A 12,866-nucleotide genomic window follows, 5' to 3' on the forward strand; every position below is an offset into this window, starting at 1 on the left:
CTACTTCTTAAGCTCATTCAATTTCATTGGAGCCATCCGAACTGAAGCCTTAGAGATTGACTCCGTACTAGGTACCAAGTCAATTGAGAACTCAATTTCTCTCTCTGGTGGCAATCTAGACACTTCATCTGCAAGTACCTCAGGAAACTCATTGACAACTCCTATCTTGTCTATTGCTTCATCGTATACTCCGTGCACTAAATAAAACACCATAAAAGCTTCACATCCTTCCTTAACTAATTTCTCCACTTGTACTGCTAATAAGAACTTAGGAGTCTTTGGAGTAGTAATAGGTACAGATAGTGTAGTCCCATCATTTGTGGTGGTCACCGTGCACACTGGTAGTGAAACTGCCTTTCTATTATAGTCTAATGTTGCTCTATTAGCAGACAACCAATCCATGCCAATTATCACATAAATTCTTGACATAGGCAAAAAAATCAAATCAATACTTATGACTATTTCACCAAATTTCAACTCTACTTTCAAACAAGCTTGACTGGTTCTCACAGAAGCACCAGCCGGTATAGAAACATTCATCATGAAAGGCATTTCAACCACATGCAATTTTAGTCTTTGTGCACATTCATAAAAAAAACAAGTGGGTGGCACCAGAAACAAACAAAGCAAAAATTTGTTGATTGCTTAAAGAAATTGTAACTTAGATAAGCTTCAGGGAAGCTTCAACCTCTTCCCTTGTCATAGCAAACACACAACTAGGAATAGCAGACCTCTGATCAACGTGAGGAGTGTTCTCAAGGCAATACCGAGTAATGTGCCTAGCCTTGTGGCACTTGAAACATGTCCACCATTCTCCAATATAGTGTCTTCCACACTTACTGCATTGTGGGGCTCTAATCAGTCCAGCTACTGTAGGAGCAGAATCCTATCTTGAAGCTTGACTTTGCCCATCCATACTCTTGGGGGCATTACTCCTCATCTGGGAACCTCTAGAATATGAACCCTTCTGGAAACTTTTCTTCTTACTACCATTATTACCCAGTCCAGATAGTCTAGAGTTATATCTAGCTCTTGCCAACACCTCCAATACCCTATATATGTAGAGAAATGGCCCCTTCCATCTCTCCTCTGGCTATCCACAACCTTATGACCTCGTATGTTCACTGCTCTCAACTTACTGCACATGTCACTATATAAGACAATATCGAAAGGTGCCAACTACTGTCTGTAATCAGGCCGCATCTTCTCAAGTAATTGCTCAGCCTTTCAATACTCATCACCATGATAGCTCAAGTAGGTCGAGTAAATGGACAACTCATTGAACTTAGCTATGAACTCTTCTTCGTTCATGTTCCCTTATTGCAATCAGTGGAACTCAGCCTCTTTTTCAGCTCACAAGGAGGTGGGAAAATAGTAGGAGAAGAATTTCCTCTTAAACTCACTCCATGACAATGGAGACCTATCTGTCGGTCTCACACTTTCCCACCACTGCTTGGCATTATCCTCAAATAGGAATGTAGCAAGTAGTACTCACTACTCATACGTGTAAGTCATAATAGAAAAGATCATCTCCAATCAATCTATCCATCTCTCAACCACTCTATTCTCCATAGAACCCTCAAATGATGGAGGATTTGACCTTATAAACTTCTTTTAAGGCTAGATCAATAGAGCTCTCTTGCTCTCTTCCTCTGGGTCTCACTGGTTCAGGCCTCCTCAATCCACTCTCTTCATAATAATCCTCTTCTTGTCCCCTCTCCAGTCTTTCTCCACCATGACCGCCAACTCTCTCTACGGTCTTCCTTGACTCTTCCAGTCTTTTCTTTAGAATCTCATCATGCTCATCTATTCTCTATTCAATTCTTTCCATCATGCTCTTTAACTCAAACAATATATTCTCATTGCCCATTGTAGGCCTCAGTTGCTCTCTAGCTTGACCCAAGCCTTGTCCCATCTCAACATGCTCACCAGGGACAATATTCTCCTCCTGTACTAAGACTTCCCACACTTGTCTTGATACATTTGCCGGAATGTTGCCGGCAGTATTTCTTGTTTGCACCATTCTCTCCTCCTAAGGATGGAAGTTATCTCACAAAAGGAAAATAGTTAACACTAGCTCAAAGGGGAAAACATGTGTATAATGTCAATTGCCAACTTTCTATAAGCATATTCACCATTCACAAAACAAATTCTCACATAGTTCACAAATCCACAATCAAGTTCATAGAACCAGAGAAACTAATACCAAACTGTAACATTCCTGAGGTTAAATCACACTAAATTCCAAATTATGGTAATCCAGGGCTTAACTTACAAGAATTACCAAACTGTAGGGTTTATAAAAGAATTTCTCAAAATCTATTCCAAGGAATCTCAATTTTCCATTTCAAATCTCAAATATAATTTAAGGATTCTAAATTAAAGTTTTAAAACAAAAGCAAAACCTTAAAAATCAATTGGGACCTAGAAATGAGTATTTAATACTCAAAATAAATTTTTACACAGAATTTGACATGTGCGCCACAACTTTCGATTTGTGCATCGCGGCGTGTCTCCTCTGTGCCATACACTATGGTGTAAGGTACCATATGTCGCAGTGCATTGCATGAAATTTGACAATCAGTGTTGTTATTTGACAGCATAGGAAACAAACTTTCAATGTGTCCCAAATCTCCATCCGACGTCCAATTGAGATGGTTTTGGTGTCTACACGGAGCTTCCTCCAAGCTCTAGCTAATGGCACCAATTTCACACTCAACTTCATTTTCCATTAAAAGTTGGATACTAAAACCCATTTTGATACATTTTTACAAAATTTCCCAAATGGGGTGTCGCAACTCAACCACACATGCCAATAGCCTACACCAACTCTTAGACCACACTCAATTGACTCTTGTGGACTTGTGCAGCATACCACACACAACCAAAAACACTTGTTTCATAAAATCACCACTCAACCCTAATTTTCACAAAACATAGAGGGGGAGGAAAAGTTGCACAAAATCAACCATTTCATTCATATTTCTCAAAAATACATATGTTCCTACTTGCACAAGTATTTGGCCCTATCCACAGGTTCACAACAAAAACTCATTAACCCAAGGCACAAAATATACTAGTTAAACACAAAATCATGTAAGTAGTACACCTATCATGACAATTAACTCCTAGTTGGCAATTACATTAACAAATACACATGAAAACAACTAACGAGAGACATAAAAAGGATTTACTCCATAAATTCTAAGTCTCTGTGTGTTTTTCCTGACTTGGATCCGATAAGGTAGTTCCTAAAAATATTGAGAACTGAGCGGTGAGTGCAACCACACAATAACCAAGTTTCACTTAACTCTTATAGTTACATATTAATTGTAAATAGATGCAAATAAGCATATAACACATATATTACATAGTATTGGGCCATGGTTCACAAAACTAACAACCATGTGATAGGGCTTGCCACAAAACGCTATATCATGTTGTTTTCAAAAACATAACTCAGGATCACACAAGTAACAACCATGCACCCTTAACATGTGCTGGACTACAATACTAATAACTATGTGGCCGAACTTATGTGCGTGATCATGTGCCAACCTTATATCCTCCTGTTACCTCTGACACGAAACCGGTGGCTATCATGTGGCTACATCCTTCACGAACTAACCTAGCCTTCCACTTGTGAGGAGCTACTGGGCTAGAGTTAACTCACTCACTTATGTAATCCAGTTTTCCTCAATACTAACAACCATATGGTGTCGTATCCCTAGTTTAACCTCCTCATGAACTGGTGGAGACTAGTTAGGTTTAAATCCCTCGTAGAAAAGTGGGATAGTCCCAAATCAATTATGGATAGCCCGATTCCAATAGTCAGTGCCAAGGTTAGTTATCGATTCCAATGGTTACTGCCATTACCACATGGATTTCAAATCAAACTACTCCTCTCCCCAAGCAAACTCCCGCCAATGATCATGCCATACACATTTCACACATTTTATGCATTTCAACATTCATTACTCAACACATAAACTCACATAACACGTATATTCCATATCTTAACACATAATTCATCACAATTCTCGACCCATAGTAATAAGTTACAATTAATTTTATAAAATATCAAGGGTGGTAGAATCAAGGTTTCTCTTTCTGAAGAGCATTTCATACTCAAGGATTTGCTAATATGCATCATCAAATTATCTCACAAATCACATTTTACAACATAATTAATATTTAACTATAAAAAATTAAGTTTCCCCCGGTTACCTCAAACCTTTGAGAGGTCAAATGTTTGCCCCTCACTGTAGCAACTTTCCCAAGCTTCAACAAGCTTGAAAGATGCCAAAATAAACTTCTCTATAACCAAATCATTAGGATATCATCATCTAGCTCTTTAAGCTTTAACAATATAAAAACTCTTCATACACTATTTTATCAACTCATAACCACTACCCATACCTAATGGGCTCATTAGATTCTATTATTGTACATTATCATTAATAACAGCTCAAACTATCATTACTTCACATTAACCTCTCCCAACTACCTCATAAATATTAGTTTTCAGATATTAAATGCTCCTATGGACCAACCACTTTTAAAATCATCAATGTGGGTTTCCAATACATTAAATCACTCTCATTTATCTCATTTTAACCAATGGAATTGGACCCTTACTCTAATGGACTAAAAATCTATCTCCCAACTTAAACCCTACCATAAATAACCATAAATGAGAAAGGGAAGGGAAGAAGAAATGTAACATTCTAAAACTTCAAATCTGGAAAAATGGATTAATTAAGGGATAAATTAGTTAAAAATATGATTAATTTATTTAATTATGTTTTTGGGTGGCTAATTGGATTTTTGAATTATATTTGGCTCTAAATTGAGATAGGATGAAAGTTGGATCAAGTCGGGAGGCATCGGGGGAGCAAAATCAAGTTTTTGCTCGCTGCATCATAAGCCACAGCTTGCTTGGCATGCGCTGTGGCGCACGGCACAGCAGGCAACTTAAATTTTCGAGAGTCATCAGAAATGGATAGTTTTGGGGTGGAAAGCCTAGAGCACGAAGGGGGCAACTTTGGATACTGCTAAGGCATCAATTTAGGAGAATTTTGAAGATGATTTGAGCCTTCAAACTCTTAGGTAAGTTTTCTACCCTTCTCCTCTAACTTTTTATCTCATTTTCCATGTGATTTGGAAGAGTGAGAATTTGGTCTGATGGGATTAAGCCATGAGTTAATATTTTGAAGGTTTTTATTAACTCTAAAGGTTTAATTTAGGTTTATTGATCCTGGATATGTGGTAATAGGAAGCTACTTTTTTGTTTGGTGAATTTTGGATCAAGCCCCAACTTGATCATAGGGTGTTGAAGTGTGATAAATTGAGATATTGAGTTTTATATTGTGATAGAGTTAGAAAGAGACTCAAAGGGATGAAGTGAACAAATTCTAATCTTGACAAGTCTATTTATTGAGAATATGAGTGAGAGAAGTGGGAGAATTTGGAGGTTATTGATAGTTAATAGTGCTTGTATTAATTGAAAATTAACATATAGTACTTGTTGTTTGTAGATTGTGGTGTGGGAAGACTTACCTTCACACAAGAAGAAATTTAGTACCATGGGTAACCCTTTTAGCAACGAAAGGGTTGAAGTAACTAGATAATTTGCATTTTGTATTACCTTGTATAAGTTATTCTCAGGTTGCTTTTCTATAATTAGTTGAGGATATATGCATAAATTCTTTAAAGTTTAACTATTTTAGAAAAGGTAGAGTATTGGTTTGTAAAATTCTATATTTTTGAAGTAAATGGAAAGATTTTGTTATATTTGTTCAAAAAGTTGTTTATGTATGTTCAAGTGAAGATATGTAGTGAAATGTGACATATTAGAGGGTGGGAGGTCACCCTAGTAGAGATAGTGAAGATTAAGTCCATATGGCATTGCTAGTACCTCGGGACGCTAGGTGCAGCATTTACTCTCCTTAGTGCCTGAAAATGAGTACGGTGTTGGAGGCTTACTCTCCTTAGTACCCAAAAGGGTGTGAGAGTAGGATGCAGTGTTAAAGTAGCGACACCCCAATTGCATGTAATAGGAGGAAACGATAGTCTAGAAGTAGTTTAGGACACCTTGGTCGGGTAGTCCTACCATGGATGGTGAGCTTGTGGACCATACATGTGGTTTGGCTCTGTGAAATAGCCTATTGGTTCGATCGGGAGTATTGAAGGACCGGATGGTTTGGGATCATGCATGCAAATTTGTGGTGATATTATATGATGTGATTATGTCACTTATTTTAATGCTTGTTTATGACTTGGCTTGTTAATCAATAATATAGATTATCTTAGTTACTGAGATTTTTATCTCACCCCGTGGATTATCATTTTACAGGTGCTACCAGTGAGACTGAGCCAGGGAGGGAATCGGGTAGGGGCTAGCATATCTGCTACACTCTTTGTAAAGCCTGATTTTAGTTTGAGTGGTGTACATAAACTTGTTATATGATATTATATGTTACCAACTATAAATGCATATCATTTTGATTAGTTGCACTTGTTTCATATTATGTTGTTGTGTATTTTAGCATAATATTGTATATGAGGTGAATATATGGTAATTTTTATGGTGATGGGCTAAAATACTAATATAAGTGCAAGGAATGTTTTATTTATGTGGTGACAATGTAATTGTAGTGTATTATGTGGCAATAAAGGCCAAATAGCATATATGATGTTGATTTGGTATTTTGGCCATATTGAGCAAAATGGCCATTAAGTGGCCAAATTTTGTGTTTGGTATATTTTTGTGTGTTTGATTGGTCACTCAAGTGTTTTTTAGTCTATTGGACTTGGTTCAAGCCTTACAATAGGTTAATGGTATAAGTTATGAGTTTTGGGTATTTGGATGGTTGAAAATTTCTTTAAAAAAATGACTTTTGTATCCGAATGTCTAAAATTCTCATATGGTGTCGAATCATAATTAGTTAGTTTATTGAATAAGCTTCGCGTGGGCACTTGAATCACTCCAATTGGACATCGGATGTGAAAATGGCGCACGTTCAAAGTTCGTCCAGAAAAGCTGTCATGAACAGGTGCGCCGCGGCGCATTTCCCGCAAGCCGTGACGCACGGTACATTTTTAGCCCTGTTTTGAAATGGTTTACTTCCCAAAACTTTTCCATGCTTCCAATGCCTATTTAAAACATTAAGTTTGAGTTTAAACTATCAATTTAAAGGGTTTTTATAGATCCCAATTATTCCATAATTATTTTTAAAACATTATTAGTTTTAACCTTTGTATACATAATGTGAGATTAGGAGCAAATCCTTGCTCCTAATTATGATTGGTTGTTGTGATGAATTTTGCTAATGTCAAGGTGGACATTATAAGAAAGCACCATAATCTTACCTTGGGTATTTGGGAGCTTCAATCTATCCTCAATGGGGCCAAATATCGTGCTCTAACAGAGCTAAAACCAAGCTCTTCATTTTCCTCCTCTCTTCCTCTTTTGTTTTCACACAGCTCACGAATCAGATTTATTAGATTTTTAGCCATGCGCAGTGGCACATGCTGCCCTCCACCGTGGCACATGGCACAAAGGAGCCGGTTATATTTAAATTGTGTTCGTTTGCCGTGGTGTATGGCACAAAACACAACTCTTCACTTTTTCATCCTCTTTTCTTACCCAGGTGACCCGCCATTGATCCGGACCCACTTCTAGGGCTGAAATCACAACAATTATGCCAAGTTAAACCCCTCTAGCCACACACCTCATTAACTCACTAACTACCCTAACTAAGTTAATAAATCAGGGTTAAAATTTTTCGGATGTTACAGGTTCCAACACCACACCCTAACAGGGTACTAAGGAAACCTTGTCATATGTTCTTTATCATTCCCTATACTCTTGGGTGAACTCCCACCTCTTAGATCATACTTTCTCGAACCATTTAAGGTTCCCTTTTCACAATTTAACACTTTCCTATACAATATATGATATTTTTCATTACAAAACACATTTCCATGCTTATTTCAATCAAAAGCCATTTCACACACAAAAATCACTCAATGCTATAAAACATGCCCAATTTGAAACCATGTCATGCATTACATAGCATACTAACATATAGTTACAATCAACAGTCAAACAAAGGAAGTTATTCGGTTACCTCAATCCTTCTGTCACTAGACAGGTTATCCATGGATTTCCACTATCGTACAAGCTTATCTCAAGCTTCCTTTCTCTATTCACGAGTCTAATATGCCAATCTGAACATATTTGACACATTTTAGTCATTTGATCCATTTTAACCAAAAACTCATTTTTACTATATAGGGCTAGACTCATTTGTAAACTTTTTTCCATTTATCCATTCTTAGTCCATAACTACCCAATTACCACTTTACATCACCTTAATCGGTCTTCTTTCACTCAAGATAGATTTTTACCCTAACTCTCTCTCTCTAAAGGCTAAAATTGAGTCTCTGAGTTCAAAGCTCCACTGTTTGACTCTAAACTAGTCACAAAGCTCTAATTTAACTTATGAGAACCTTTTTTATTACTATTGGGGAAGAATCAAACCCCTCAAATTCCACCGTTTCAATTTCACTATAACTCATTTTCAAAGAAATTTGTGTAAAACGAAAGGTAAGAGTTATACGTAGCTTACTTGGCACCTTCCACCGCTCCAAAATGACTTAACCTATCTCTTCAACCCTTCTCCTCTCTCTATTTTGTGTGTTTCTCAAATTCTTTCCTCTAAAATTTTTTAAAATTCATGACTTATAAAGTGAATTTCTGGTCCATGCATCGCAACGCATGTAGCACAAGCCGTGGCATATGGCACAATGAGATTTATTCTCACCACACGCACTTACTTCGACCCAAAACGTACTCCTATCACCCATATCTATTTATACAATATACAAACAAGTCAAAATACCAATTAGTCATTTGAATCTCTATCCCTACTTTAATTTTCACTTCACCCTTGATTAACCTTTAAACTTAGGATTAAGAAATTCAGGATGTTATAATTAATGTCATGCTATATTCCATATATGCATCTCTTAAACTTGATTGCATGCGCGGGCAGAAGTGTTAAGAAGCCATATGGAATTGTAGAAGATTTGATTGTGAGTATTAAGAATTTATTGTTTCCTGTGGACTTCTATGTGTTGGATATGAATAATAAGGATTTTGGGGAAGATATCTTGATCTTGGTTAGACCCTTTATGAGGACTACGCGTACCATAATTGATATAGATAAGGGTACCTTGATTTTAAAATGTGGGCATGATCAAGTTAACTTCAATATTTATGAGGAAATGAAAAGGCCTTTTGAGGATTATTCCTTACTTGATGTTAATGCCATTGACACTTTGCTTGATGAAGCTATTGAGGACTATGCGTTTTCCTCCTTTGATCATGAGTCTCCACTTGCTACTACTTATATCCCTTGCTCTTGCATTGATGCTTATGTGTACCAAAATTGCTTAGATGTTGATACCTGCTTGAAGGATACCTTGTCTCATGAATTGTTAAATTATGATAAAATGTCTACTATGCTTAAAATTCATAGGCATGAGGAGGGCTTTGTTTCTTGTGATGTAGATACCTTAAAGGGGCTAATTCTAAAGAATTTTCTCCACTTGAGCTTGATGTCCAAGAGGTTTCCAAGCTATTAAAGAAAAATTTTGCACTTGAGATCCCTAAGGCTATGCATTCTATTGAAATTTTAGAGGAGATCATGGCAAGTAGTAAGGGCTTGAACAAAGAAATGAAGATAGCTCAAGAAGTCAAGGAGGTTGGCTTTCATAATTCTTCCATTTCTTTTCATGATACTCTTGGCGATAGTTTGTCTTCCTTGCTTTCTTATTCTTGTCATGTTGTAATTTATGCATGATTTGTCAAGGAACTTTTTCCTCTCAATTGAATTTATTTTCTTTAGACCAAAATATGCTTGATAAGGGTTCTTTTATTGATTTTATAGGTTTACAAGAAGATATAATTGAGAATCCTCATGCATATAGAGAAATTGTTATTGAAGAGGAAGAGGCTGTGGATATCTTAGGGGGAAATTCACGAGCTCATGTTTTGGATTTTCAAGACTTGCCTCACACTCATGAAGAGCTGATTCTTGATTTTTCTAAGGAGATCATTTCATGTGATCTTGCACCGGACAAAGAAAATGAGTTATTTAATTTGAATTATTTTGATGGTGCATTGTATCCTTCCTTAATTAAATTACTTGATTATGATGATTTACTTAAGTCTCCTATTGTGCAAGGTCATTATTTCATTGTTTATTTTATGGGACCTTTGCCAATTGAGCCCAAACCTCTGGATGGCCTCAAAGGAGAATTCAACCAATGCTCTTGGAAGGGGCACAAGTTTCTCATTAGAGATGTCAAATTTTATTTTGAGCCTCCATGACTGGCTTTAAGGTTGCATCTCTCCAACTCACACCCTTTATTTTTTTAACTATTCACTTAGCACACATGTTGAGCACTTCCTGGTATATGCCTGCTCACACTTGTACACACATGTGGATCACTTGATTCTTGACTGTGATTGTGCTTTATGGTATCCATTTTAAGATTTAAGTATGGGGGAGATATGACCCTTTCCATTAGATTTAGAATTAGGTTTATTTTTTTTAAATAAAAGGGTTTTTGATTCTTGAATTAGGTGTTTGATTAGGTCTAGTATTTGAAAAAAAAAAATTCACTTGCATTTTTCTTACATTCTTTTGTGAAAACATTGTTTAAAGGCATGTATGTGCATACATTAAGGACAATGTATAATTTAATTGTGGGGGGAGACAAAAATATTTGATTTTTCTTTTTTAAAAAAAATTTGAAAACTTATAAAAAATGTTTTATTTTATCTTGGGTTATTTGAGAAACTTGTTTTGGATTTTTGGAACTTAAACTCTTGAAATGATGTTACCTTAGTTGTTTTACCTTCTTAAATAAGCTTCCTTTTGAATTGTGCGCAATTGATTAGAAGGGTGAAAACCCTAGTTGGAAGAAGCCTAAACACTTTTGTGTGGTTTGTCTTTCACATTTATGCCCTCTGGAACTTGTTTTTCCCCTTAATCAAGGTTGTATCATTACATTTATTGTAAGGAAGATGATAATGGCATTCATTAAAAATAACTAAGAGACTTGAAATGCCAACCTTAATGGATTGATCACCTCTTTTGTTAGCCCTTTGAGCCTTTTGTTTATTTTGTTTATTTCTTAAACACTATCCCTATTTTACCATAGATCGCATGTATTATTTTCAAGTTTGTTTCAACATTCTGATCTTTCTTTGGTTTAACTTAGTAGATACAACTTATTTTCCCATTCTTCATTCTTCCATCATTCCATTTCATTCAAAGAACAAGTGCATTATTTTTCTATTACTTGATACCCAAGATGACTAAAAAAAATAAAAACAAGAAAAAAATGATGAGAAAATCAAAAAGAAAAAAAAGGAAAAGGAAAAAAGAAAAGAAAGTTTGAATAAAAGGATTGATGCTTGGGTCAAAAGTCACATATTTTGTTCTTTGCTTTTCACATCTATTCCACTTACATTTTCATCCATTTTTCGCTTTATATCGACTTAGTGAAGTCTTAGAAAGATTTAAATGTTATTGCATATTTACATTATGGCCAAGACTTAATTCCTTGAGCCAAAACCCTAGCTTTCACATGAAAATCCAAGAGCATCCATTTCATAGCCACATTACATCCCATGAAAGTCTATTTGATTCTTGAGAACATTTTCATATTAGTAGTGGAGGGTAAGAGGGATTACAACCTTATGGTAGGGTATTTTTGCCAAAGACTTTAAGTGAAATTGTTAAACCCTAGATACTTGAGTGCTTCAGTGCATGCACTATCCATATGAGGCTCTTTCTATGAAATTGCATTTTTTTAATAGTTTACTTGTGGTTGATGAGGTATTTTAGCTAGGGTAGCAACATCTCTTGTGTTTTCATGAAAAATTTCCTTGACTTTTAACTTGATTACCCTTGATAAGTTGTTTTGTTTTATTTTGTTCTTGTTTTGGGATTTTGAGAGAGTTTTTTTTGTTTTAATTTTGTCCAAAGTGCAAAAGTAAGTGTGGGGGAATTAATAACTCACATTTATTACTCACCTTTTCTTATTATTATTGACCAAAATATTGTTATATTTATCCAAATTGTACACTTATTGCATTAATTATGATAAATCACCTAAATGTAGGATTTTGTGTATTAGGGGCATTTTGGTCATAAAATTACACTTTTGAGAAAATGTTTGAAAAAATTAATCAAGATGCATTTTTATTCCAAAAAAACAATGGTCTAATTAGATTTCTCAAACTCTTTTTAGATTGAAAATAATTAATTTCACAAGTTGACAATTTTAGAAAGTCAAAGTTTCAGGTTGACTTTTTTTCTTGCACTTAAGCTGGTTTATTTTTGTACATGTGTGGGCTTACAATTTTTAGGCTATTTACCACGCCTCAAAGGCTCTTTTATGATGTCATAATTAGATTTCATTATTTAATTGCATTATACCACGTATTTGAAAATTAATTTTAATTGGAAATGCAATTATTATTCATATGCTTTGAACTTTGATCTTGTGTGTCACATTTATTTGTGTAGGGTTACACACCTTGGATTTAGCACATGAGGACCATTGGATTGGAATAATAGATGAGTCAAGAGGCAAAATGTAACATCTTAAAACTTCAAATCTGGAAAAAAAATAGATTAATTAAGGGATAAATTAGTTAAAAATATGACTAATTTATTTAATTATGTTTTTTGGTGGCTAATTGAATTTTTTGGTCATATTTGGCTCTAAATTGAGATAGGATGAAAGCCGTATCAAGTTGGGAGGCATCGAGGGGAGCAAAATCA

At 35.5% G+C, this 12,866-nt stretch overlaps 1 protein-coding gene across 1 annotated transcript; it reads right to left on the reverse strand.

The window, feature by feature from the left end:
• LOC129320393 (uncharacterized) lies at positions 1 to 552 on the reverse strand. The gene has a single exon (XM_054965821.1). The coding sequence runs from the start codon at positions 550 to 552 to the stop codon at positions 1 to 3; it is 552 nt and encodes a 183-aa protein (XP_054821796.1).
• Positions 553 to 12,866: the final 12,314 nt, after the last annotated feature.

This window comes from Prosopis cineraria, unplaced genomic scaffold (assembly GCF_029017545.1).
Source record: "Prosopis cineraria cultivar Desert tree isolate PC_DT_omini unplaced genomic scaffold, ASM2901754v1 PC9, whole genome shotgun sequence".
Classification (NCBI taxonomy): Eukaryota; Viridiplantae; Streptophyta; class Magnoliopsida; order Fabales; family Fabaceae; genus Prosopis; species Prosopis cineraria.